Raw genomic sequence first — 26,259 nt, 5'->3', positions numbered from 1 at the left:
TTCCGAATGCCGAGCGCGTATATTCGGGATATCTCGGTCGAGCTCGGAATAAGGAATCGTAGTAAACAAAAGTAAACAAAAATATCGATACTTTTGAGAATGATGACATTCTATGAAACTAGGAACCTGAAACGAAAGCTGCTGTAAGTGATGGTTATGATGAATAGAAATGTTTAATGTGTTTATTTCCCATGATATATAGTTTGTGAAAGTAAAATCTGACATTATTTTGCATTAAAGGTGCATTATCATTATCATTAACCGTTTACCCTACCTCAGCAGAGCAAAGCATTACTTTTTGCTCAGCTGTTAGTTCATAACAGTTTGACAGCACACTGTGAGCCAAGTGCTAAGATATAGTTTGCAATTTTTGTGCTTTCATTGACTATTTGATGAAGTCAGCTTAAAGCAGGGAACATTTGCAGACCTGTCAACCTTTAGACAAGAGAAAGCAGGAGGTGTGTGTTGAAAAAGCAGGAGATTTTGTCAAAAAGCAGGAGATTTTTAAATTCACACAATTTAACCCAAAATCGCAAGATTTAAAAAAAAACATTATTACAATAAGTTATATGAATACTTTATAATGTCATATATACTTCTTAACCTTAGATCTTGGCATTAAAAAAAAAAAAATTATTAATTTTTTTTTTTTTTTTTTTTTTTTTTTTTTAAAGTTTAAATATTATTATGATTTAATACATATTTAAAAAAAAAAAAAATATTATCCAAAAATGTTAAGAACATGAACAAGAAATAAAAATTTTAATTAGTACATTTACGGTATTTTACAGCCTTACAGGTGCGTTACATTATCATTTGTGGTTAGTGTACCTAAGTACCAAAGACAAATTTATAAAATCTTATAAATTAATATTCAGTTTTTACTATAATGAGGAACGGTGGCGTGGTACTTATTTAAAATCATTATAATGATGCAATAAACCATTGTATTTTCATTAATCATAAGTAAAACCTCATTACGGACATCGTGTGAAATATACCCGGAATTATACCCATTTCCGTGAGTAACTTTATGTCAATGTCAAACACAACATTTTTTAATTGTACAAAAATTTTCTTGAAGTGTACCCTTATAACCAACATTTTACTGCACAAACATACAAAATTAACTGACACAAGTATGTTTATACAGTTAATTGGTCTTTTCGTTGTCTTGCTGTGACATGTGATTTTAACATGCATCGTGTGTATCGCTGTCAACTCGGAGTCTGGCAGTTCAGATTCGTCATAGTTGCATTATGTAATCCAGTGGGAAGACATTTTACAATTCAGAGGTGTTATTAGAACTAAATTGGATAGTTTTTTTTTTTATATGGCAACACTGAATGTCAATACACAGCCCTGTTGAATTAGCGGCAACACGCTTTGTAGCCATTACGATGACAACAAACATTATAATTACATGTCATTTTATAAACTCCATGTGCTTTTTTAACAATATAAATAGGCTATCCCACAATTTTCACTTCGGCAAAGGTTAAACAGTCGGGACAATTCGGCCTGTTACATTCTCAGAAGCCGAAAGTAGTCGACATTTGCCGAATGAGAAAAAAAGGCAGAGTTACTTCCCTTCTGTTATTTTGACAAAAGAGGATCGATTTTTTTTTATACTTACAAAAATGTCATTTAAAAGGAGAAACTGTCTCCCGCACAGGGGAAAGGAGATTTGATCAAATACCGGGAGACTCCCGCGGAATCCGGGAGGGTTGACAGGTCTGCATTTGTTCAGTATCGCGTCGCGATTCACTATGCAAGTTTCAGAGATTGCTACACAATTTTGAAACATTAAAGAGTAGTTGCTAATCAATTTTCAGTGGACTAGAAATATCACTAATTAAGATTTTGAAAACAAAATGATCCCTGGCTTAAATGAATGCTCGAGCAAGGCTTTTGAACTGGTATGCATATTCAACGATATATAATGCACATTATTGCATAATATCAACAAATATAACCTTATATTTAATTAATAAAACAGTTAAATGTGACAACTATTATATATAACGGGTGCAGCCATTTTATGCCATCCCAGTGAATATGCCTTCTGTCGAGCTGGTGGCTACGTAATACTTAATGTGTCACATCAGGAATTAGTCTTAGAACTGAAGAAACAAACGTACCTGATTATTGCAGATGCATCGCAATGTTCTGTAATAATATCCATCCCAGTAAGCCAGCAATAAGTATATATTATTTTTCAATACAAAATAAACCACCATTGTCAAAGTGTCAAAATAAGTCTGTTATGTTTTGTCCATACATTAACCCAAGTACTGAAATGATAATCAGGAAGGTCACCAGTCAAGGTGTCTAGACAAACAAAAAAATATGTGCCAATTTTATTAAGATCACATGGTACCCCTAAAATGGTAATGAACATTATCAGCCGTCCTGCTTTATTACTGTAAATAATTCTGTAAAACCCTTGATTAAGTAGACTTTCCCACCTAACATCACAAAACACACCAATTACATAGTCCTAAAGAAAAGAAAATTATCACTTGGGTATCGTGAGTGGTCGTTTTTGCTCCAACGTACCCTACCAACAGGCCTAATAATATGCATGTTTTCTTTGGATTTTTTAAGAGAGTAAAATACTATGACCCCATTTCATTTTCTTAATGAAAATTGAAATATATTTAGTTAAATAGTTTATTATATTATCAAGTCATTTACCGTATGTTGTTTTACAAGTCAGGTTGATGAAAGCAAAGCGCCTTGTCGTAAATGACTGCGTTTGTTTACACTGTGGTCAGAGCTGAGGGCACTTCACTACAAGCTAGAATTCCAGACGCAATGAAAACAAAAGAAAATGGCTGCCCCCAGTTAGCAGAAATAATCCAAAAAAAATTATGAACTCTAAAATTATGCGTTTTTCATTTCTTAATATGTCAGTATGTGTTGGTGTTGATATTTTCCTCACGACCACTCAAGGCAAAAAATGTAGAAAAATTGCCCACACATGCAGGGCTTCTAGATTATGGTAGCCCCACTCCCATGGCTAGTGATATTCAGTGTTTGGCTAGTAAATAATTATTATAACTAGCCCGACGGCTAGTGGAAACAAAACCTTGTCAAATGCTGCATTTACATATTTCGTAAATGTGAATATCCTGACCCTTCTTTCCACCCCAATCTAAGGATTTGTAAGCTCAATCTCCCTCTTTAGGTGACATATCTGATTATTACTAGCTATTGCTAAAATTGTATTTATTTAAAGTAGGGATAGTGAATTTGTAATCATGGCTAGTACATTATTAAAATCACTGATCCCATGGCTAGTTAATTTCTATAAAATTCTAGAATCCCTGCACATGAGAGCTATTAACTGAGCAAAATGTTATTTGAGACTACTGGTAGACATATTAAAGGCTGTGATTTTTACTCATAACTATTCTGTTTATGGGACATAGATATAGGTGTAGTTATGTTTTAGAGTTCTCTACATTTAAAAAAAAAAAAAAAATTATACTGTAAAGTCTGTGAATATTAATCAAGTCATCCTATGCATGTTTTAGCACTTGTTTTAGCATTTATTTAACATTATAAATCAGTGAAATTGTTACATTTCTTGTTCTAGATGATTGCTCGAGAGTCTTGATCAAAAACCTAAATGAGCATGGATTTCTGTAACAGCTGTGGCATTTTGCTGAACCCTGCAAATGGAAAGTGTGAGTGCAAGGCTTGTTATCACAGCAAAATTCTGGGACTGGGAGGACCGGATATTGACTGTATCTGCGATTATTGCTGTGCTGATGCTGGGACGGTTCAAGCACGTCACGTGGCAGACAAATGGAAGGACAGCCAAGTTGATAATGTCATCAGAGTCAAGTGGGAAATGTAAGACATTATAAGTTATCTGTGATAATCATGTACAGTGAAACCCCTGTAAACCAGACACCCACAGGAGCAAGTAAAAAGATTGGGTTTAAGGATTATCTGATTTAGAGAAGTTCTTTTCTGTACTAATATTTAAAATTGGACCATGAAATAATATCTGATTTTGAGAGAATTCTGGTTTACTGAGTGTCCAGTTTTGAGGGGTTTTAATATAATGTTCATGTATCCTGCAATCACTATACAAAAACACACATACACGCACATACACACATACTCACACACACACACAACTTAAACGTATATATTGATTGATGAATTAGAGTTTAAAAACACGTTTTTGATTTACAAAATGTAGCATGCATCTTACAAAGAATGATGTCATACTGCAAAGTCCTTGCTAGACTGAGGGTATGCAGTTTGCGTAGAAAAACTAGAATAATCTTAAGGCAGTAACCAGTTATTCTCTATTTAGAAATACTTCTTCATGGAGCAGGATCTAGTTGAGAAAGTCACCATATTAATATCTGCTCCAGTGATCCCCACTCCCTCCAAGTGATACATTTTCACCAGCTTCAGTGTGTATAGTGATTAAGACATATGACTGGCAGGTACAGGGTTCATATCTCTGTGGCTGAATGGAAAGGTGTATAGCCACTACACTGAACTCTCCCACTAACAATTAACCCAGTCCTCAAGAAATAGCCAGCATGTGTGCCCAAAACCATGTGCATGAACCGTATAATTGGATATTTAAAGTTTAATTTTGTTTTTAAGGATGTATATAGTCTTACATTCTCTAGTGGTTCTTAAAAACTTGTCTAGAGTCCAACTGTGCAATGTCATGTCAGCCTGCCACAAAATAGTCAGGGTTTCTGCCAGAGGGTAAAACGGGTATGGCACCATACCCAGAATATTTGCAGATATAATTTCTTTAATTTAACCTTTTGACAAAATTAATGACTCTTGTCATTACTGTATGATTTTGTTAACCCTAACCTTAAACCTAACCCATTTTCTTTCTGGGGGACAGCAGGTGCATACAGCACACACATTGTAAATATTCATTTCCATAGCGGCTTACCCAAAAAATTATTTCTGGCAGAAACTCTGATAGTCCCAACACCCCTCACATTGTAGCTTAAAAGTAAGCCTTTTATTTTCCAGTCACTATATGAATGTATATATACATATCACAATGATAAAATGATTAATTTTTGTGAAATTAAAAACAAAACACCAAATTTATTTTCAGAGCACAAGCTGAAATGAAGAAAAGATTAATAACAGAAGATGATGATGTCATAACAAAGATAAAACAAGCCTATAACAAAGAAAACAGTCATGAAACATACTACATTGGAGGAGTTGACATATCCTTTATCAAGGGAGACAATCTAAATGCATGTGCTGCTTTTGTTGTCGTTACCTTTCCACAGATGGAGGTATTTTGAACATTGCACAGTCTTAAAACAGTTAACAGGGAAGTTTCAATGTTGCATGGTAATCAAAAATATAATTTTTATTTTCCTGAAATGTAAAATGATACCTTGAATAAATGTTACAAAACAATTACATCTAAATAATTTCATTTACTACTATTTTATAAATTTATATTATTGTAAAAAATCCAATAAGAGTAACGTGGGTAACGTGTGACATCACATTTTGAATTTGAATTACATCACCATAGTGATAAAGGACTGGGTGTTATTTTAATGTTGGGCTCAAACTTCAGAATTTACTACCTGTGGCATCTCAGAGATTCTAGAATGTTTATAAAATCCATTAGCAATGAGATCAGTGATTTAATTTTTTTTTACTAGCCATGATTAAAAATTCACTAGCCCTACTTTACTTTAAGTTAATACAATTTAACTAAATAATAGTAATAATTAGATATGTCACCTAAAGAAGGAAATAGAGCTTTAAAAAACTAACATTGGGGGCTTGGGGCGAGGGCAGGATATTCATATTTACAAAATAGACTGCAACATTTGACCCAAAAAAAATTCACTAGCTGTCGGACATGGCAATAGTACTTATTTACTAGCCCAACAATGAATATCATTAGCCATGGGAGTGGGGCTACCATAATCTAGAAGCCATGGGCATCTTTGAAATGCCCACCTAAGGCAATTTTGAGGGTGGGTGGGGGAGGCAACTCTTCCAAAATATTTGAAATTTGGTTTTGTTTTTAAAAAAGTATTCTAACAAATGTCAGGATTTGTAGCAACTTGCAAAAAACATCCATGCCATTGGTTAGTTTGTCTTGTGACTGGCTCTTTTTTTCTTCTTTTTAAACACCAGATTGTCTATGAAGATTATCAAATGGTGAAGTTGACAGCTCCTTATATTCCTGGATTCTTGGCATTCCGTGAAGCAGACTTCATTATACAGCAGTATGAGAAGCTGAAAGCAGTACAGCCGCAATACGCTCCTCATGTTGGTATCGTCTAGATATCTTAATCCTATTGTACTTTCCTCACAAAATGTTATCCTCTATTTTTAGGGCAATACCGAGACTAAAGTATCAAGGGGTAGGGTGGCAGCATGTAATAAGAAATGGCTTAGGGCTTAGTAATACAGGGTGATCTTCAACTAGCTGAAAGGAAGAATTAAATGTCTTGCCCGCGATAAACCTTTTCACTGGAACATCCATAGGTGCAACTATAAACCAAGATACACTGACCTAGGAATTACAGTTTGTTAAAAACTTATCTAAATGCGAAACTTTTAACGTTAAACTGTAAGTTTACGTTTTGAGTTGATGCCATCGCCACCGCCGTCAGAAAAGTAATACCTACATATCTCGCCTTTTTACTTAATAAAGGTAAGGCATTTCATTTCATTTCAACTTATTTTCGTGTTTATATCCAATTAAGGTTCAAGCATGTTGTCCTGGGCACACACCTCAGCTATCTGGGCTATGTGTCCAGACAGTGGGTTAGTTGTTAATTGGTTAGTAGTTAGTAAGAGAGAAGAGGGTGTAGTGGCCGTACACCTACCCATTGAGCCCTTAAGAACTTGCTCTGGGTAGGAGCCAGTACCGGGCTGCGAACCCTGTACCTACCAGCCTGTAGTCTGATGGCTTAACCACTGCGCCACCAGGGCCGGTCAAGGTAAGACAAAAAGGACATTTTTGCATATCTTTCAGAAGGAGGTAACACATCCCCCAATACTGCCCTGTTTGTTACTTGACATGTCAGGATTTAGCTTAGCAAGTAGAGTGCTTGTCTTGAGATGCTTGGGTCATAGGCTTTAATCTCCTCGGCAGTCCCTTTTGGGTTTTCCCCATACCAGCCAGTGCATCATAATTGCTCTATCAAAAACCATGGTATGTGTTGTCCTGTCTATGGTAAAGTGCATATAAAATATCTGTTGCTGATAATGGAAAATGTATTGGGTTTCCACTGAAGAAAATCGTTAGTCAATGATTAATTAATCAATATGCTATAGTGGTATTGTTAAAAAACACAATTTAGTGTGTTACACAATGTGTTGGGTTTTTGCTGATGTAATTACATATTATATCTATATGTACATGTATGTATGCCAGCTATTTGTGCCATATTTAAGCAAACACTTACATATATTACAAATCTTTTTCAACTCTTTCAAATTTCAGGTTATCTTTGTTGATGGTAATGGAATTTTGCATCCAAGAGGTTTGTTTTTCTATTTTAATTAATTTTATTTGTAAACTAACATACCATTTACATTTTGCAAAAAAAAAAAGGTAGGTTGGAGGAGAAAATCACACACAAAATTGGCATTTTTATAATTCGACTGACTCATATTTGGGATGAAATTAAATATTTTTAAAATTCATATGTAAAAAGAAACATAATAAAAAAATCTGGTATTGCAGTTAACTCAAATTGTACTTCACAAAACCTAATTATACTATATGCAAAAACGTACTCTGAAACAATAGACCTCTTTCTCATTCCACTGCGCATGTGCCCGTTGCGGAGTTACTCGAGGACGCAAACCGCGAGATCTCGCCAAAATAGACCTATCTGCAAATTGGGTGGCAAAAGCAATGGGAGGCCACGACCAGTGTTCAATTATTAACTGTTCCAATCGCATATGTCCGGGAAATTCGTTATCCTTCCATCGATATCCAGCCAATGGATATCGGAAACGTTTGTGGGTAATCGTTTCACGTAGAAAACGATTTTAATGTTACTCTTAAGTACGAGGGTTTGTTCGGTACATTTTGTAGGAGGGAAGCCAGTGAACGCATAAGGGACCAAAACCTTACCGGTTCTGTATAGGACGTTCCTACACAGGGCGGTCTAGTATACTTAGATATGGTGGAAAACACATTAACAGTAAAGAAAATAAATATATATTTTGTATATAAAGAAAATATATGTATATTTCGAATTATACTCAATAAAATATATAACGTGGCATGTGTAAATATATAAAAAATATATGTAGTCAGGACAGCTATGTACAGAATGTTCCTATACAGGGCGGTCTAGTATTCTCTACTTAGATATGGTAGTAAACAGTAAATAAAATAAATAAATATATATTTTGTATATACAGAAAATATATGTATATTTTGGACAATACTCAACAGAATATACATATATATATATATATATATATATATATATATATATATATATATATATATGCAAACTTATGTGAGAACGGCTTCGCCGATTCACACAATTTACGGATGATTTATTTTGTTCATACCCCGATGAAAGTAAAAGAAATAACAGACACTCCTTAAATATTAATAATAATAATAATAATAATGATATATGAATATATATAGAGTGATGACGGCTGTGTACAGGACGTTCCTACACAGGTCCGTCTAGTATTTTATATACTTAAATATGGTGGAAAACACATTAACAGTAAAGAAAATAAATATATTTTGTATAATACCCAATGCGTTCATGTTGACACTGTATAAAAATGTGTGTATGGGTAAACAGAACGGCACCTACCTTCAAACCCCCCCCCCCCTCCCCTCATCCCCCTTTTTTTAAATTCCCACTTTATGGATATACATGTAACAGCATAAAATCAATTCCTTTTTTTAACTTTTCCCAATTAGATAGACACTAAGAAAAATGCAACAAAACACCTTCTGATATATATATATATATATATATATACAGTCAAACCTGTCCTAGTGGCCACCTGTTCTCAGCGGTCACCTGCTTTAAGCGGCCACTTTTTTCCTCCCAAACGATTTATAATGTAAATGCACCTGTAATAAGCGGTCACCTGTCTAACGCGGCCAGCGGCCACCTAAATCGGATCCCAAAATCGCTAAAATACCTGCATTAAGCGGCCACAGTAAAGTTTTACTCTTATATAAAAGGGATATTTTAACAACAGCGATAAGGTGCAGCAAATAACTGATCTTCACACCTTCAGAAATACTAGTACCCATTCAGTCCCGACATCTCCACTGTGTATCAATTAAGGAAGTATGAATCTGACATGCATCTAATTGCCTCTGGGCAGGCTACGCTTGACATTTGTAGATTAACTTACTATAACAATACATCGCATGAAGTCGGAATTAAATAATTAAATGGAAAAAGAAAACAAAATTGTGGAGAACAGTTAATTTAATATATTCTATTTGCATTATTTCTAAAGGAGACAACATGTCAAAAGTTGATTAATAGTCAACTATGAAGCACAAATCCGTTCATTAGCAGTACAGACGGTAAAACAAGAAACAACAACAAATGTTTTAAAGACTATATATGTGGCAACCTGTACTCAGCGGCCACCTGTCTTAATCGGCCACGTTTATCTACTCCCTTGTGTGGCCGCTTAAGACAGGTTTGACTGTGTGTGTATATATATATATATATATATATATATATATATGTGTGTGTGTGTGTGTGTGTGTACACTCTCTCTCTCTCTCTCTCTCTCTCTCTCTCTCTCTCTCTCTCTCTCTCTCTCTCTCTCTCTCTCTCAAATATATATATCGATCGATGCCATAACCTGTCGATGCTGTTTTGTTTATACTTTTTACGAGATAGTCTTTTAATCTGGCGTTATCAAAACCCTCGGGTACGAGTCGCAGAGACTTTGTCCAAGTTGTTGCACTGCTTTTTAAAGGGACATTCCCGAGTTTGCTGCAATTTTTAAGATGTTATCGACTAACAGAGACTTTTTAACGATTGTAATTACATATCAAATATATTTTTCTGCATAAAATATCAGTGGCTGTATATTAAACGTGTTTCTGATCGTTCTAATATTTGTACTATGTTAAATTTCATCTTATTTCCTAAAATATTGTTTTTTTCTTATGTACGAAGTTATTTGAAGACAAAATCCAGTCTGGGCTTCTTACAAATATTAAGACGATCAGAAACACATTGAATATACAGACACTGGTATTCTAAACAAGAAAATATATTTAATATGTAAACTTAATCGTAGAAATATTTTATTAGTCGGAAACATCTTACAATGCAGCAAACTCAGGAATGTCCCTTTAATTTGAACCATTCCGCTGTAAATTTCAGCGGACCGTTTTCTACGGCCATTATACCATCTAATTCGAAATATGTACATGTTAGTTGCCAAAGTTTAAAAGTCTCCTACGAAGCTACTCAAGTCACCCATAACAACCTGTCTGTCATGCCCCCCAATTTGTAAATAGACTAGTTTCAGTCTATTTTGTCAAGGGATGTTACTCTTCGCGCGCATGCGCAATAGGAATGCGAAATACCTCTATTTACAGTTCACTCAACTCATAAGAAAATAATGTCTACATGTGTTATATATTTGATGTTTTTGACTTAGCATGTAGCAAACTTAGTGTTTCGATTGGTTGATGTTTGACTATTGTGTTTTTCAGGGTTCGGATTGGCCACTCATCTGGATGTGTTGCTTAGCATACCATTTATGGGTGTGGCTTAAAACTCTGATACTTGTTAAATGATGTTTGTTGTATTATTCAGGGTTTGGATTGGCCAGCCAGCTGGGTGTTTTGTTGAATGTACCATGTGTAGGCGTGGCTAAAACTCTGATACATGTGGATGGGCTGGAGAATGATGACACCCACAAAGGCAGGGTAATGTCAGTATTATTACTTATTGCATGGTTTACATCTATAATATAATAGACAAAGCCTTTTTAACAGTTTTTAATCATTCTGATTACTTCTTCTCTTTTGATCCGCACTGCCAACAATCTTCTTTATACTTACCGGATGCTGCTCTTGACTTTGTTCTCAGGTCCAGTCGATTACTGTACACACATTGTGATAAATATTGCGTATAAAGATTAATTCCATAAATACAACTTTAGTGGATGCTGCCATCTTTGTCACTTAAAAGTGGCTATGTACATGGCTGGAGGCGGGACGTAGCCCAGTGGAAAAGAACTCGCTTGATGTGCGGTCAGTTTGGGATCAATCCCCATCAGTGGGCCCATTGGGATATTTCTCGTTCCAGCCAGTGCACCACGACTGGTATATCAAAGGCCGTGGTGTGTGCTATCTTGTCTGTGGGATGGTGCATATAAAAGATCCCTTGCTACTACTGGAAAAATGTAGCAGGTTTCCTTTCTAAGACTATATGTCAAAATTAACAAATGTTTGACATCCAATAGCGGATGATTAATAAATCATTGTGCTCTAGTGGTGTCGTTAAACAAAACAAACTTTAATGTACATGACGGCTGTATATTTGGGAGAGAAAGATGCCACACCCCATCTAAATGTTCCTGTGAAACACAGGTTACATAATATTTACTGCAATTTTTATGAAGTGCCATTTTTTTTCAAATTGTTATGCACTGTAGTGACATCACTAGCTTTTATAATTATAAGGGCATACTTATAATTTGTGAAAATTATGTCATCAATGTATTTCTGCTGTTGCATTCAAATGGCAATAACAAAAAAGAATTAAACTTGTATTTGTATTAGTTTTGTGATTTAGTCTAATAATAATGTTTGTGTTGTGTGTTTGTGTTGGTTTTGGGGTTTTTTGTTGGGGGGCATGTTGGGAGAATGGGTTGGCTTTGTTTTGTGGGGTTTTTTTTATCAAATAGTTTATAATTTTACTATGTTAAAGGTGTCTTTAAAATAAATTCAGACTGTTATGCCTGCTATATATATACAAATATGTCTGTTAATAAATTACAATTTGCTAATAATAAGGAACAATTTTTTTTTAAATTTAACAATGCCTCAACACATTTTATTTACGGTTATATGGCGTCGGACATATGTTTAAGGACCACACAGATATTGAGAGAGGAAACCCCTGTCACCACTTATGGGCTATTCTTTTCGATTAGCAGCAACTGATCTTTTATATTCACCATCCCACAGACAGTATTGTACATACCACAGCCTTTGTTACACCAGTTGTGGAGCACTGGCTGGAACAAGAAATAACCCAATAGGTCAACCGACAGGGATCGATCCTAGACCGACCGTGCATTGAGCGGAAGCTGTACCACTGGGCTACATATCGCCCCTTTGCTAATGATAAATACATTAACAGATATGTGTTGGGGATTCCACTAAATTGGATTTGTATTGTAACTTTTATTAATTGTGAAATGCACTTTCTGTTGGAGAATCACTGAAATTTAACAAAGTCTTCACAATCATGCTGTACCTTTTTAGATTAATATGTAAGCAATTCCGATTTAAATAGCAGACTTACTGAACTATTGAGTTTGAGTTTTAGAATAAACTTCCCATGTTTCTAGTCTGCCAGTCTGCATTTGTCATGTGCCAATGACGTTCATCGTGTACTGTGGATAGTTGTTTAGTTGTTTGTGTTTGTATGATTACAGAAAGACATCTTGCAGAAGGGAGGAGACACATTTCCACTCCAGGACAGCAGTGGCATGGTTTTAGGGATGGTGAGTGTACACAAGCTGTTAAATACCATTACCAACTTTAACTAAACTCTGTGGCATTGTGGCTATAACCCATTGGTCTTAATTCTGGTTGCACATCACCATTAACTTTTACATGTACATGTATTTCAATACAATTCCAGGGCTCGAAACAGCCTGTGGACAAATACAACCAATATCTTGTTCGGGCGACTTAAATATTTAAGACATAATGGCGGTAGTCACCCAAATAATATTATGTGGACAATCTTCTTTAGGGCTATAACATATGAGCCACTATTAATATTTGTTTGCCACATTAAAATCATGCTTGTGGTTCTCGTACCATAATTTGTCAACATCCATTATTATTTTTTGGGCCACCATATTTCTGGCCGAGTTTCAAGCCCAGAATTTTAATGTCAGAATATATTCTGTGAAAAATAGGAACAATGATGAGAGAGCTACATCTGTACATGACTAATGTATTGAGTGCGTCGTTAAATAAAACATTTCCTTCCTGCATTCAAGAACATTTTACCGGCCTCGGTGGCGTCGTGGCAGGCCATCGGTCTACAGGCTGGTAGGTACTGGGTTCGGATCCCAGTTGAGGCATGGGATTTTTAATCCAGATACCGACTCCAAACCCTGAGTGAGTGCTCCGAAAGGCTCAATGGGTAGGTGTAAACCACTTGCACTGACCAATGATCCATAACTGGTTCAACAAAGGCCATGGTTTGTGCTATCCTGCCTGTGGGAAGTGCAAATAAAAGATCCCTTGCTGTTAATCGGAAGAGTAGCCCATGTAGTGGCGAAAGCGGGTTTCCTCTTAGAATCTGTGTGGTCCTTAACCATATGTCTGACGCCATATAACCGTAAATAAAATGTGTTGAGTGCGTCGTTAAATAAAACATTTCTTTCTTTCTTTCAAGAAGATTTAGGTGTTTCGTTTAGTAAGTACATGTACTGTGTTTCCATTGAAAAGACATTACTTGTATGATCAGCACTTAAAAGGTCTTTTTTATTTTTAACAATACATCTAGAGCACATTGATTAATTAATCATCACCTATTGTATGTCAAACATTTGGTAATTTAGACACATAGTCATCAGAGGAAACCCGCTACATTTTTTCATTCATAGCAAAGGATCTTTTGTATGCACTTTCCCACAGATAGTACAGCACATACCATAGCCTTTAATATAACAGTCATGGGGCACCTGTTAGGATGGGGGGGGGGGGGGGGGAATCAATGGGTCCGCCAAGAAGGTTCAATCCTATGACCCAAGCACCTCAGATATGTTATTGTGTTAAGATGCTACTGAATGTTTCAGGCACTGAGAAGCTGTGATAGTACGAAGAACCCCATCTACGTGTCCGTTGGTCACAAGATTTCTCTTGAATCGGCTACGTGGCTGGTGCACAAGTGCTGTAGATACCGAATCCCGGAACCAACGAGACAGGTGAACCCGGACTAGAGATCAGATATACTAAGTGACAAAAGAATAGCAATTTAAAACCACAAAATAACAATACAATGTGTTGTCTTAGGCTGTTGAATTATTAAAATGTTAAATACTGAAATATTTAAATTACCGGTATGTGATTTCAAGCTAAGACCAAATTCATTAGAAGTGTTTTTTCTGTTTTAATTAACATCATACAGTGGAACCTGTCTAAACCAGATCACATCGGGGACCTAATATTTATCCCGTTTTTGAAAAAGATCCAGTGTTTAGAGAGTTGCGTTTTAGAGTACAGAGTTATTTCCTTGACATTGGCATCAAATTTGTAACTGTAAACGAACAAGTCCGAGAATTACCAAATTAATGTGATTGTCGTACTAATAATAATGTTGTTATATCCCAATTTTGTTGTGTATCTTTCTTATTTATGAACTACCACAATTAAGGTTGCAAAGTGATAGATAATTCCACATGGCTACGTTTAGCCTGTGGTGGCCAAGACATTTTCATTCTTTTTTAGCAAAATTCAGTGTGCATATTTCTTGCTTCTATCGCAGAAAAGATAACATTCTCTGTTTGTATTTAGTGTATAGAATACAAATTAAGTCACGTGTAACGTAACACTGGATGCTGTACAGGATATATTCCAGTCAGCATTGTTACCTGGTAGTCGTGTTTTCGTTAAGTTGACTCTTCATTTGTTTACACTACGCCGGTTTGTTCGGGTTAATTAATTAAGGATTTTACACTTATGAACCAAAAATCAGTTCGGTTTCAGTGTTTTAATACATTGTTTAAATAAGAGAAAATTTGGGACCATGACCTTTGGCTGGCTTTGACAGGATTTCAGTATGTTCAGGGTCGGGTTTAGACAGGTTTCACTGTATATACTAATTTATTACCCATATGGGCAGAGAGAAGTGAGGAAAGAAAAATTGTCTTTCCCTGGGCAAAGAAAAACCCCATTACTTCCCCTTGATACCTTTTGACGTCATAAACAGTGCTTCACAATAAGTAGTTAATTGTTTGTAAGAGTAGTTTCCATGGTGGAAGTTATGTCAACAACTAACTTATATCATCAGTGATACATACGTCACAGCTATGACACAATGGTGTTTCTTGTTCTCAACTTGCAAACTTATTTTCAACAATAGTATCGTTCGAAAATCTTCAATAAAATGATAAATATTGTGTATTCTCTAATCACACCAAGGGGAATAAGTATAGGGTATTTGTATTTACATGCGTTTCTTTTGCCACTCAGTATAGTTGGTTGAGGAATCATATAGGGGAAATAAAAGTATTTTAATTGACCATGTGTGTATCTATAATCAAATTAATGTTGTTAATACATTGTACTTTAAGGTTATCCATTATACCAGGGACCATATTTTCAAAACTAACTTAGCGCTACAATACAGAATTTTTTTTCTTCTTCAGTATCATGTTGTGATTCGCTACATAAGATTCAGAAATTGCTACACAATTTTAAAATACTAAACAGTAGTTGCTAATCTATTTTTACTTGACTAGAGATATTTCTAATAAAAATTTTGAAAACAAAATGTTTCCTGCGATATCATAAAACTGTCAGGTGTTATCACACGGTGTAGTAGTGATGTCATAGCCTACAACTGTTTACGATATCATAGTGCTAAGATGGCTTCAAAAATATGTGGCCTGATTATTAATATTTTGTCATCATCATTTTTCTTTAGGCTGACTTGAATTCACGGGAATATCTTAGGAAGAATGGATATTTATAGCAGACCTGAAGAAGTTTCAGCTATCAAAACTGATAACAGTGTGTTCAGGAGTGTGAGCGATTACAGTTGCTCATTAGACTGGGTTTTGCAACTAACTTGAGATAAATGTGATATGATAGAAAATGGTACCAGTCAAATTGTTCCCGAATACATCACTGGGCAGTATCTTGATCTCACCCAACTTAATGAGGGAAATTACTGCAGGTTGTTGTACCCTGCAAATGGATCCTCGTGTGTGCATGTACTTACTGAATATTGGAAAGTATGGTAATATTTTCTGTTCGTGCCTTTACTAAAAAAAACCATCAGATGTTATGGCAGTATCTTCAGTTTTCTACTATACTGACTTACGGCAGCTATACTTACTATACAGCAGCATCTTAATTGATTCATGCTCAGGTTGTACTAAAGCAGTTTCCAGATAAAAAAACTTTCCTTCATCTGCCTCCTTTCTTATGATGCCAACGTTGGATCTTTTTAATAATCTGTTGAGGAGCACCACGACTGGATGGTACAGCAGTTGGGCTCACTGGTTTTGAAAAAAGAAAGAAATGTTTTATTTAATGACGCACTCAACACATTTTATTTACGGTTATATGGCGTCAGACATATGGTTAAGGACTACACAGATTTTGAGAGGAAACCTGCTGTCGCCACTACATGGGCTACTCTTTCCAATTAGCAGCAAGGGATCTTTTATTTGTGCTTCCTACAGGCAGGATAACACAAACCATGGCCTTTGTTGAACCAGTTGTGGATCACTGGTCGGTGCAAGTGGTTTACACCTACCCACTGAGCCTTGTGGAGCACTCACTCGGGGTTTGAAGTCGGTATCTGGATTAAAAATCCCATGCCTCAACTGGGATCTGAACCCAGTACCTACCTGCCTGTAGACCGATGGCCTAACCATGACGCCACCGAGGCCGGTCACTTGTTATGAATGATCCAGGACAGTGACACAATATGTACTACATTGTGGTTCCTTGATGATTTTGATCACTGGTAGTTGCCAGTCTCTAAAGTGCACACAACGCTTATATTCAATGTAATCCGATATGATGATTGATTATAAAAATCAATAATCGATTTTGTGAGAAAATGTCAACTGTAACTATTCCTCCAGTTCAGATGATGAAATTGATACAAATGCGTTCCTTAGTTAATAAAGGTAAAATTTGCAATTTGTAGGTGTTATCCCAGTGAACACAACAATAGGTGAATGGTGCTTATAATTCAAATCCTTTAGATGTTCAAATTATTAATATGGTTTAAATACAGCTGCTTGAGGATTGAATATATGATAATATTAAAATGTATTATATTGAGCTCTTTCACAAATTTGTAATATAACTTAAGATGTTTTGTTTGGTTACTATGTAATCTGAGCTGGACACATACAATGTCATTTTATAATATATATCTAACTAAAATCAGATATTTGTTGATACATGTAGATTGAGTTATTATTTTCAGCAAACTGGTCCATACGCATTTTATACTTTTCTGCCTCTCTCTCTCTCTCTCTCTCTCTCTCTCTCTCTCTCTCTCTCTCTCTCTCTCTCTCTCTCTCTATTCGCGTGAAATATTGTGTCTTGAAACGGTTTCATTTGAACCTTTTCAACGAAACATAACGAAATAAAGGACATCATTTTTTCAACTGACATCAATTCAATTCAATTCAATTTATTGCATATTACCAAACAAGCTGGTGTCAGCAAACAGATAAAAAACACACACCCAAAAACAACAACATACAACAACAATTAATAATAATAACAATATTAAAGTACATTCCAGCGGAGCAGAGCGGTAAGTTTTAAAGTGCGTATATACCACTGGGGCTTCACGCACGCTTGACTCGGGCTTATTCTTCGACTTTCGCCAGTGACTAAGTCCGGGCCAGGAGGAGGGGGGGGGGGGGGGGGGGGGGTAAAGTTTGAGGTGGGCGGAATTTGGAACAATAAATTTAGTGGTGGATCAAAGACCTAAGTCCTAAATAAAATAAAATGCTGTATCCTACTCATGTCTGGACTAAAGAAAGTATTTTTGATTGCTCGGCCTAAAAGGTTTTACGGTGATTTGAGCAATTGAACGGGCGCCAAAGTAAAGTGCGTTGGACTGTTTACAAAAAAAATAAACATAATTTTTTTGAACCACGGTCAAAATGCTTAAAGTCCAACTAAGCCCAAAAAGGAGGTTACCTGTTCTAGGTAAGGTTGGTTACTTCGTCGGTGAGGCTGGAGATTCACAGAGAGTCTGCAGCAGATGTTGTCGCTGACGAAGTGTTCGAACTACGGTGGAGTAGTCGGGGCCGCAGACTGCTCGGATCATCTTGTGAAGAGATCTGTTGTCAATGTTCGGGAACAAGATGGCTTGTCTGAAGGTCTGGTCCCTCCTGTGCGTCACGACTACTCCATGGATGCCGCTGAAAACGTTGTGCAGTTCGATGTGGCTGCCGTCTCCCAGTGGTCTCCAGTCTGCGTTGAGGTGTCCACCCCTCAAGGTCATCGGGTCGGCTGTGTAACCCTGCATGTATGGGTGCAGCTGTTTACGAAGCCCGTTGACTGGCGCCGGCTTGGTCTTGGCTGGCTGGTCGGTTGGTGATGACGTCTTCTCCTTGGCCGCTGCAACAACCACAGACTTCCTGGGCGACTCAACGGGGGCGGTCGGTAAAGTTGACCGCTGTCCCGGAGTTGCCGTGTTGGGGGTCGAGGTCGGAACCAACGGTGGCGATTGATACAAAGTCAACAAAGCAACAGAATAAATATTTCTTTGGTCCCTTAGTATATTTTTCAACCAAGGTCTTTAATGCATATATGTGATCAGCTGTACGACTATGTTTTTTTAAACCAATTTGAAAAGTTGGAATTCCCTAAATTGTGCGAGCTTATTATGTAAGATACTGCAAAACAGCTTACAAAGATTGCTTCCTACAGCGATACCTCTGTAATTGCCTGGGTTATATTTATGTCCCTTTTTTTTTATGAAGGGGTGTTAAGAAGTTACATCTCTATGAATTTGGGAAAATGCCATTCACCAAAATGAGGTTGGAGATCTTACACAGCACATGAACAATTTGTGATTGACCAGTTTTTAGCATTTCATTTAAAATAGGATCTGGACCACATGTATGTTGGGGTGTTGTTGTTTTTTTTAAGTTTGAAATAGCCTTTACAATTTCCTGTGTAGATATAGACTTATTTAATTCATTGAATATTTTTATCCTTATTTGAATTTCCAAACGCCCACCAGACAGTCGCGTCAGTTGCAAACTCGACAGTCGAGTCTGTTAATCGGTCGGTGTGCGCCAGTACCAAGCATGTGCTGCTTTGAAAATCGTTATTTATTATTATTATTAATCGTTATTTATTATTAATTGAATTACCAGTAAAATAAATGTATCTATTGAATAGACAAGATAACATTATTATGGCACATTTGGTATTGTATTGTATTTTATTTTGAAAGTGTCTGATAAAACAGGTATGCACTGCAGAGTGACGTCACATTTTGTCATCGCTCACTTGACGCTTTTTATGTGACGTCATTTATTTACTGACCACTTATACAAAGGAGGTACATTAATGATGTCAAGTAAAAAATAACGTAAGGAGGCATGTATGAAGAAGAAACTTTCGAAAGGCGCGTACCACGATGCCTTGCATGTTGTCTAACTTGTTTACAGATGTGTACAGACTTAAAGACAATTATTACGAACAACAGATGTGATTACTTAAATGGCAAACGCTGTCGGCATTGATTTGGGCACGACATATTCCTGTGTAGCCGTTTTTGAACACGGGAAAGTAGAAATCATAGCCAATGATCAAGGTAACCGCACGACACCAAGTTGCGTTGCCTTTACTGGCACTGAACGATTGTTGGGGGAAGCTGCCATAAACCAAATAGCATTCAACCCATCAAACACTGTCTTCGACTGCAAACGATTGCTAGGCAGAAAGTATCACGACTTGCATGTTCAAAACGATATGAAGCACTGGCCGTTCAAAGTTATCAAAGAAGACGACAAACCGAAGATTCTAGTAGAATATAAAGGAAACACAAAAATGTTTTGGCCGGAAGAAATCAGTGGCATGGTTCTGACCAAAATGAAAGAGACGGCAGAAGCTTATCTTGGACAAATTGTGAACGATGTCGTTGTTACGGTACCTGCGTATTTTAATGACGCTCAGAGACAAGCGACAAAAGATGCTGGATCAATTGCTAGTTTGAACGTTCTAAGAATAATTAACGAGCCAACGGCCGCGGCGCTTGCATATGGTCTTGACAAGAATCTAACAGGTGAAAAAAATATCCTTGTATACGACGTTGGTGGTGGAACATTTGATGTTTCTATCCTGACTATAAACGAAGGATCAATGTTTGAGGTGAGGGCAACTGCCGGTGACACGCATTTGGGAGGTGAAGATTTTGATAACCGAATAGTGACGCATATTGTCAAGGAATTTAAACGTAAATACCACAAAGATATGTCTGTTAGTCAAAAGGCGATCCGTCGCCTAAAAGCTGCGTGTGAACGTGCCAAAAGGGTTCTGTCGGTGAACACTGAAGCGAGTATTGAAATTGATTCTCTGTTTGAAGGGATTGACTACTATACTAAGCTAACGAGAGCACGATTTGAAGACTTGTGTATGGACTTGTTTGTCAGTACTATGGGTCCAGTAGAACACGCCATTAGCGATGCTAGACTGAAAAAGTCACAAATCGATGAAGTGGTTTTGGTCGGTGGTTCTTCGAGAATTCCTAAAATACAGAAGCTTCTCCAAGAATTGATGGATGGCAAGGAGTTGAACAAGTCTATTCACCCAGACGAGGCAGTGGCTTACGGAGCCGCTGTTCAAGCAGCTATCTTGATTGGTGATACTAGCGAAGTCATCAGAGATGTTCTTTTGGTGGACATCACTCCATTATCACTTGGTGTTGAAACATCAGGTGGGATGATGAGTGTGCTCATAAACAGAAACGCACGTATACCATGCAAGACATCAAGACCGTATACAACAAATCATGATAATCAGGAAAAAGTCACGATACACGTGTATGAAGGGGAGCGAGCTACAACTCAGCATAACAACAGTCTTGGCAGGTTTCATCTAGAACGCATCCCACCAGCTCCGCGTGCCACTCCTCACATAAATGTCACTTTTGACATTGATGCCAACGGAATTCTGAATGTGTTGGCCCAAGAAAGATCTTCAGGCGTTTGGAATGAGATCACCATCAGACACGAAAAGGGTCGATTGAGTGCGGCAGAAATACAAAAAATGATTCACGATGCAGAAAAATACAGACACGAAGACGATCGAATAAAAGCAACAATAAAAGCCAAGCATCGCCTGGAGAATTTCATTTTCGGTGCACGCCAGGCTGTAAACGAGGACAGAGGCACCCTCAGCGAACTTGAAAAAACTACTATGCTTGGGATCTGTGAAGAAACTCTGTTGTGGATGGACCTCAACGCGCAGGCCGATAAAAAAGAGTATGAATTTCAGTTGCAAGAAATGGAGAGAGAGTGTAGACCAATCCTGGGGAAGATTCGTGGTTCTGGTCATCTTGGACGTCCGAGTATTGGCGGACAAAGTTATAGGACTGTGCAGACTGGACGTCCGAGTGTTGGAGGTCAAAGTTATAGGACTGTGCAGAGTGGACGTCAGAGTGTTGGAGGTCAAAGTTATAGGACTGTGCAGAGTGGACGTCCGAGTGTTGGAGGTCAAAGTTATGCGACTGTGCAGGCTGGACATCCTAGTATTGGAGGTCAGACTGGGCGTTCTAGTATTGGAGGTTTGACTTCTGTAAGTCAACAGCTTGGACGTCCTAGTATTGGAGGTCAGACTCTTGTAGGTTTTGAATCTGGACGTCCTAGTATTGGAGGTCAGACTGGACGTCCTAGTATTGGAGGTCAGACTGGACGTCCTAGTATTGGAGGTCAGACTGGACGTCCTAGTATTGGAGGTCAGACTGGACGTCCTAGTATTGGAGGTCAGTCTGGACGTCCTAGTATTGGAGGTATGACTTCTGTAAGTCGACAGGCTGGACGGTCGAGCATTGGTGGACGATCATCGAAAAGTTATCATGGGCCGCTGGTTGAAGAAATGGATTAAAGATAGTAACGAGGAGTTAAAATGTGTATACAAGTTTAACACGTGTCTTTGTTGTTTGTGTCTGGAGAGGCGGCCCCAACACAAGTCGTTCCATTGACTCTTTCACTGGTAAAACAACACTACCTTTCCTGCAAGATGTATAGGATTTCTAGATCTGAAACCAACTAATAGGAAGGCTTTTGTTTAGTCTTTTAACTAAAATATTTCGTATTCCGGACATGTTTTCTGGTCTGTAGTTTTTCTTTACTTTTTGTTTCATATGATCATTCAACTTTTTTACTTTTTATACTTTTTTTTATTTTATTTTATATTATTATTATTATTATTATTATTATTATTATTATTAAACCGTAATTAAAGTCCAAGCAAATCAGCTATATGAGGAGTATATGGTTAGTGGTTATCTGTCATCCGCATTATTGCTACAGATGTTCCTGTTCAGGCGCGGTCCTATGACCCTCTCCCCCCCCCCCCCCCCCCCCCCCACACACACACGCACCTACACACCTTGGAATTACTAATGCAAGATTTTGATGGTCTATTCTAGATGGTTAAATAATACATATAAACAGAAATTACACCTTTGTTTGTTTTGTTTAACGACACCACTGGAGCACATTGATTAATTAATTATCGGCTGTTGTATGTCAAACATTTGGTAAATCTGACACGGGATCTTTTATATGCACTTTTCCAGACAGGACAGCACATACCACGGCCTTTGTCCAGTTGTGGTGCACTGGTTGAAACGAGAAAATGCACCTTTAATGTATACAATCGCTTAAAACGGTAGGCCTAGTCTCAAAGTTGCATAATGACCAAAATAAAGATTATGTCTCAAGATTATGTTAAATCGCAATTGGATCCAATTTTAATTTCTTTCTTTTGGAGGGGGGGGGGGGGGGGTGACACCCCTACCACACCCCTACACCACCACCCCAAAAAAAGAAAATTGCATTCAAATAATTTTATTTACTACGATTTGTTTTATTTATATTATTGAAGCCTGCTGTGACCCTTAAATATCGTTTTCTATTCATGTAGGCACAATAGCAACATATATTATATTAGAATTACATTAGTATAGGCTCAAAAGATTCAACAAACTCCTAGATAATTTGGGTTCCCTTAAAAAATTATGCTAAATAAACATTAGTAGGCCTACGTACCACGGCCCTTCGTGTACTAGTCGTGGGCCAGTGGTTGAGACGGCGAATAAAAACATCGAATCCATCAAGGACGGTCGATCCTGTGACTTGTCACACCTGAGACGACCGAATAATTTAGTAATGTAGACAGCATACAGATATTAAAGGGCCTGTCATGACTTTGTATTCAATTCTTTTATTGTATGTAAGGCCATAAGCCGATATATACAAGAACTCGTATATTGATATATTTTGGGACCATGGCCCGTGCTTACAAAACTTAAAGTCTAGACTTTTAATAAAGAAAGAAAGAAATGTTTTATTTAACGACGCACTCAACACATTTTTTTACGGTTATATGGCATCAGGCATATGGTTAAGGACCATAAAGATTTTGAGAGGAAACCCGCTGTCGCCACTACAATGGGCTACTCTTTCCGATTAGCAGAAAGGGATCTTTTATTTGCGCTTCCCAGGCAGGATAGCACAAACCATGGCATTTGTTGCACCAGTTATGGATCACTGGTCGGTGAAAGTGGTTTTACATCTACCCACTGAGCCTAGCGGAGCACTCACTCGAGGTTTGGAGTCGGTATCTGGATTAAAATTCCCATGCCTCGACTGGGATCCGAACCCAGTACCTACCAGCCTGTAGACCGATGGCCTAACCACGACGCCACCGAGGCCGGTATATTTTGGGACCAGGGCCCGTGCTTATAAAACTTAAAGTCTAGACTTTTAATAAAGTCCAGACTTTAACGTATTGCTATTTGAATGGCGTTGCCATGACGTTAAAGTCTGGACTTTATTAAAGTCTAGACTTTAAGTTTTATAAGCACGGGTCCAGTTGTTCAAATGATTTGCCAGCTGTTTTAGAAATACAAAATGAAAACCTTTATTTTTATACATATGTTTAAAAAAACAAAAAAAAAAAGGTACTGTAATATATTTATATATTTACGAACATATATCTTTTCTTTTTATGACTATAATTACACGTTAAAGATATTTTCCTGTTTAAAATACCATTATCTACATAAACAAGATGTTTGTTGTTGTCTTAATGTTTGTAGTAGCCCAAACCAGATTTTACCTTCCAGTCATTTGGTACGTACGAAAACAAAAACACATTATGAAGTAAAATCAAGAGTGACTGCTACAGACATTAGCATACGACCGCAAACATATTGGATATACAGACAGTAGTATACCAAACAATGAAACATGTATTGAATATATGTAATTATAACGGGCAAAAAAAAGGCTCTGTTAGATCTTATAATGGCTGCACAGGACAGTCCATTTAAGGAATCGTCTATAAAGTACCTACGCCCGGGCGACGGAGGTGGTTCGAATAGCACGTACAAAAAACGTACAGGTGGGGGGTGGGGTGTCTGACAGGGCACATACATTCCATCAATGTACTACTGTTGTAATTGTTGCAATATACTGTTCAGTACGTAAGCTCGATGTTATAAGCATTTACAAAATGCCGGTGATGGACATGAAGGTGTCGATCCGGGAAGTAGAAAACCCTGTTTTCGGTAGTACCAGTAAGCCGAATAATAAATGTCCCGGGAAGTAGAAAATCCTGTTTTCGGTAGTACCGGTAAGCCGAATAACAAATGTCCCGGGAAGTAGAAAATCCTGTAGTACCAGTAAGCCGAATAATAAATGTCCCGGGAAGTAGAAAATCCTGTTTTCGGTAGTACCGGTAAGCCGAATAACAAATGTCCTGGGAAGTAAAAGGGTACAATTGATTTGCATGTTCTTCATTGCTGTATGCGCCGTGTTTTCTTTAACAACAGCACTACCCTTATTATCTGTCAGGCGCGGGTCCAGGTGAAGGTTGCTGGGGATGCTCACCCGCTACACACGCAGCCTCGTCCTGAATTACGAAGTGCTCCGAAAACATCCAGTGTTTCGGTCCAAATACAATAGTGACATTTTCAGATGAAGGTTCCAGAATTGACAGGGCGATGTTTTGGGGTGGGTTTTTTTGTTCTTTTGGGTAGGTGGGGTGGGGTTTTATTTATATATATATATATATATATATATATATATATATATATATATATATATATATATATATATAGCATGGATTGCACAGAAAAAGTGAGTATATTTTAGGTTTTATGACCACCTCACCTGCCTTGGTTCCTCCTCATTGGCCATGATACCCCAAACGCTTTCCTCCACGTTTTTCATATAGCCAAGGCGACTTCTATGACTTCGACTTCATTTGTACCCACAATGTCATGGCAGTGGCGGATCCAGAAAATCCATTTATGAGGTGGAATGCCAAGGGAACTTTGGGAGAGGTTTGGAGGGGGTCGTAAAAAAATGAATATTAATATATAATAAAATTATCGCAAAATTTAGGGTGGGGGCGGGCCCCTGCCCCACCCCCTAGATCCACCTCTGCATGGTGTGTCACAATAGTATTTGTTTAGCCGGCATAACATTATTTCTGGTATAGATGGTTTCGTTGTAGCTACCGCGCGGAATTTGAACAAATAAAAAATGTTTACGCATGTTTTTATTGCACCCACTGGCGTAGCCAGGATTTTATATGGGGGGGGGGGGGGGGGGGGGGGGGGGGCAACCCATATTGGGTATGTATGTATGGATAGATGGGTGGATGTATATATGGATGGATTCGGTGGACCGATCAAAAATGCGCCAAATTTCCTTCGTTCAAATTGCGCACATTTTTCCATTTCCATTCCAAATTCCATAGCACCAAAACCAATATAATAATATATGAGCATGTGTATGTATGCATATGGTTTTGTTTATATTTGATTTAGGGGTAAAGCGCTCGCTTGATGTGCGGTCGGTCTGATATCGGTGGCCACTTGGGCTATTTCTCGTTCCAGCCAGTGCACCACGACTGGTATATCAAAGGCCGTGGTATGTGTTATCCTGTCTGATGGAAAAAAGTAGCGGGTTTGCACTCTAAGACCATATGTCAAAATTACCAAATGTTTTACATCCAATAGTCAATGATTAATAAATCAACGTTCTCTAGTGCTG

General features: G+C 37.5%; 2 protein-coding genes across 3 annotated transcripts; both read left to right on the top strand.

The window, feature by feature from the left end:
* The first annotated feature begins 12 nt into the window (after positions 1-12).
* Positions 13-16,393, top strand: LOC121375418 (endonuclease V-like). The gene is made up of 9 exons (XM_041502861.1): positions 13-143; positions 3,602-3,861; positions 5,114-5,303; positions 6,169-6,303; positions 7,487-7,526; positions 10,824-10,936; positions 12,676-12,744; positions 14,056-14,184; positions 15,906-16,393. The coding sequence occupies exons 2-9, from the start codon at positions 3,635-3,637 to the stop codon at positions 15,951-15,953; spliced, it is 951 nt and encodes a 316-aa protein (XP_041358795.1). The 5' UTR covers positions 13-143; positions 3,602-3,634; the 3' UTR covers positions 15,954-16,393.
* A 3,123-nt stretch (positions 16,394-19,516) lies between these two features.
* On the top strand, positions 19,517-22,460 carry LOC121374185 (heat shock protein 70 A1-like). Of its 2 annotated transcripts, XM_041501168.1 has the most exons (2): positions 19,517-21,899; positions 21,954-22,460. In XM_041501168.1, the coding sequence occupies exons 1-2, from the start codon at positions 19,691-19,693 to the stop codon at positions 22,073-22,075; spliced, it is 2,331 nt and encodes a 776-aa protein (XP_041357102.1). In that variant the 5' UTR covers positions 19,517-19,690; the 3' UTR covers positions 22,076-22,460. The 2 variants fall into 2 exon arrangements, with proteins under 2 accessions (XP_041357102.1, XP_041357101.1); XM_041501167.1 differs by having other exon boundaries at positions 19,517-22,460.
* The last annotated feature ends 3,799 nt before the right edge of the window (positions 22,461-26,259 follow it).

This window comes from Gigantopelta aegis, chromosome 6, assembly GCF_016097555.1.
Source record: "Gigantopelta aegis isolate Gae_Host chromosome 6, Gae_host_genome, whole genome shotgun sequence".
Classification (NCBI taxonomy): Eukaryota; Metazoa; Mollusca; class Gastropoda; order Neomphalida; family Peltospiridae; genus Gigantopelta; species Gigantopelta aegis.
This window is presented reverse-complemented; position numbering and strand designations above follow the sequence as displayed.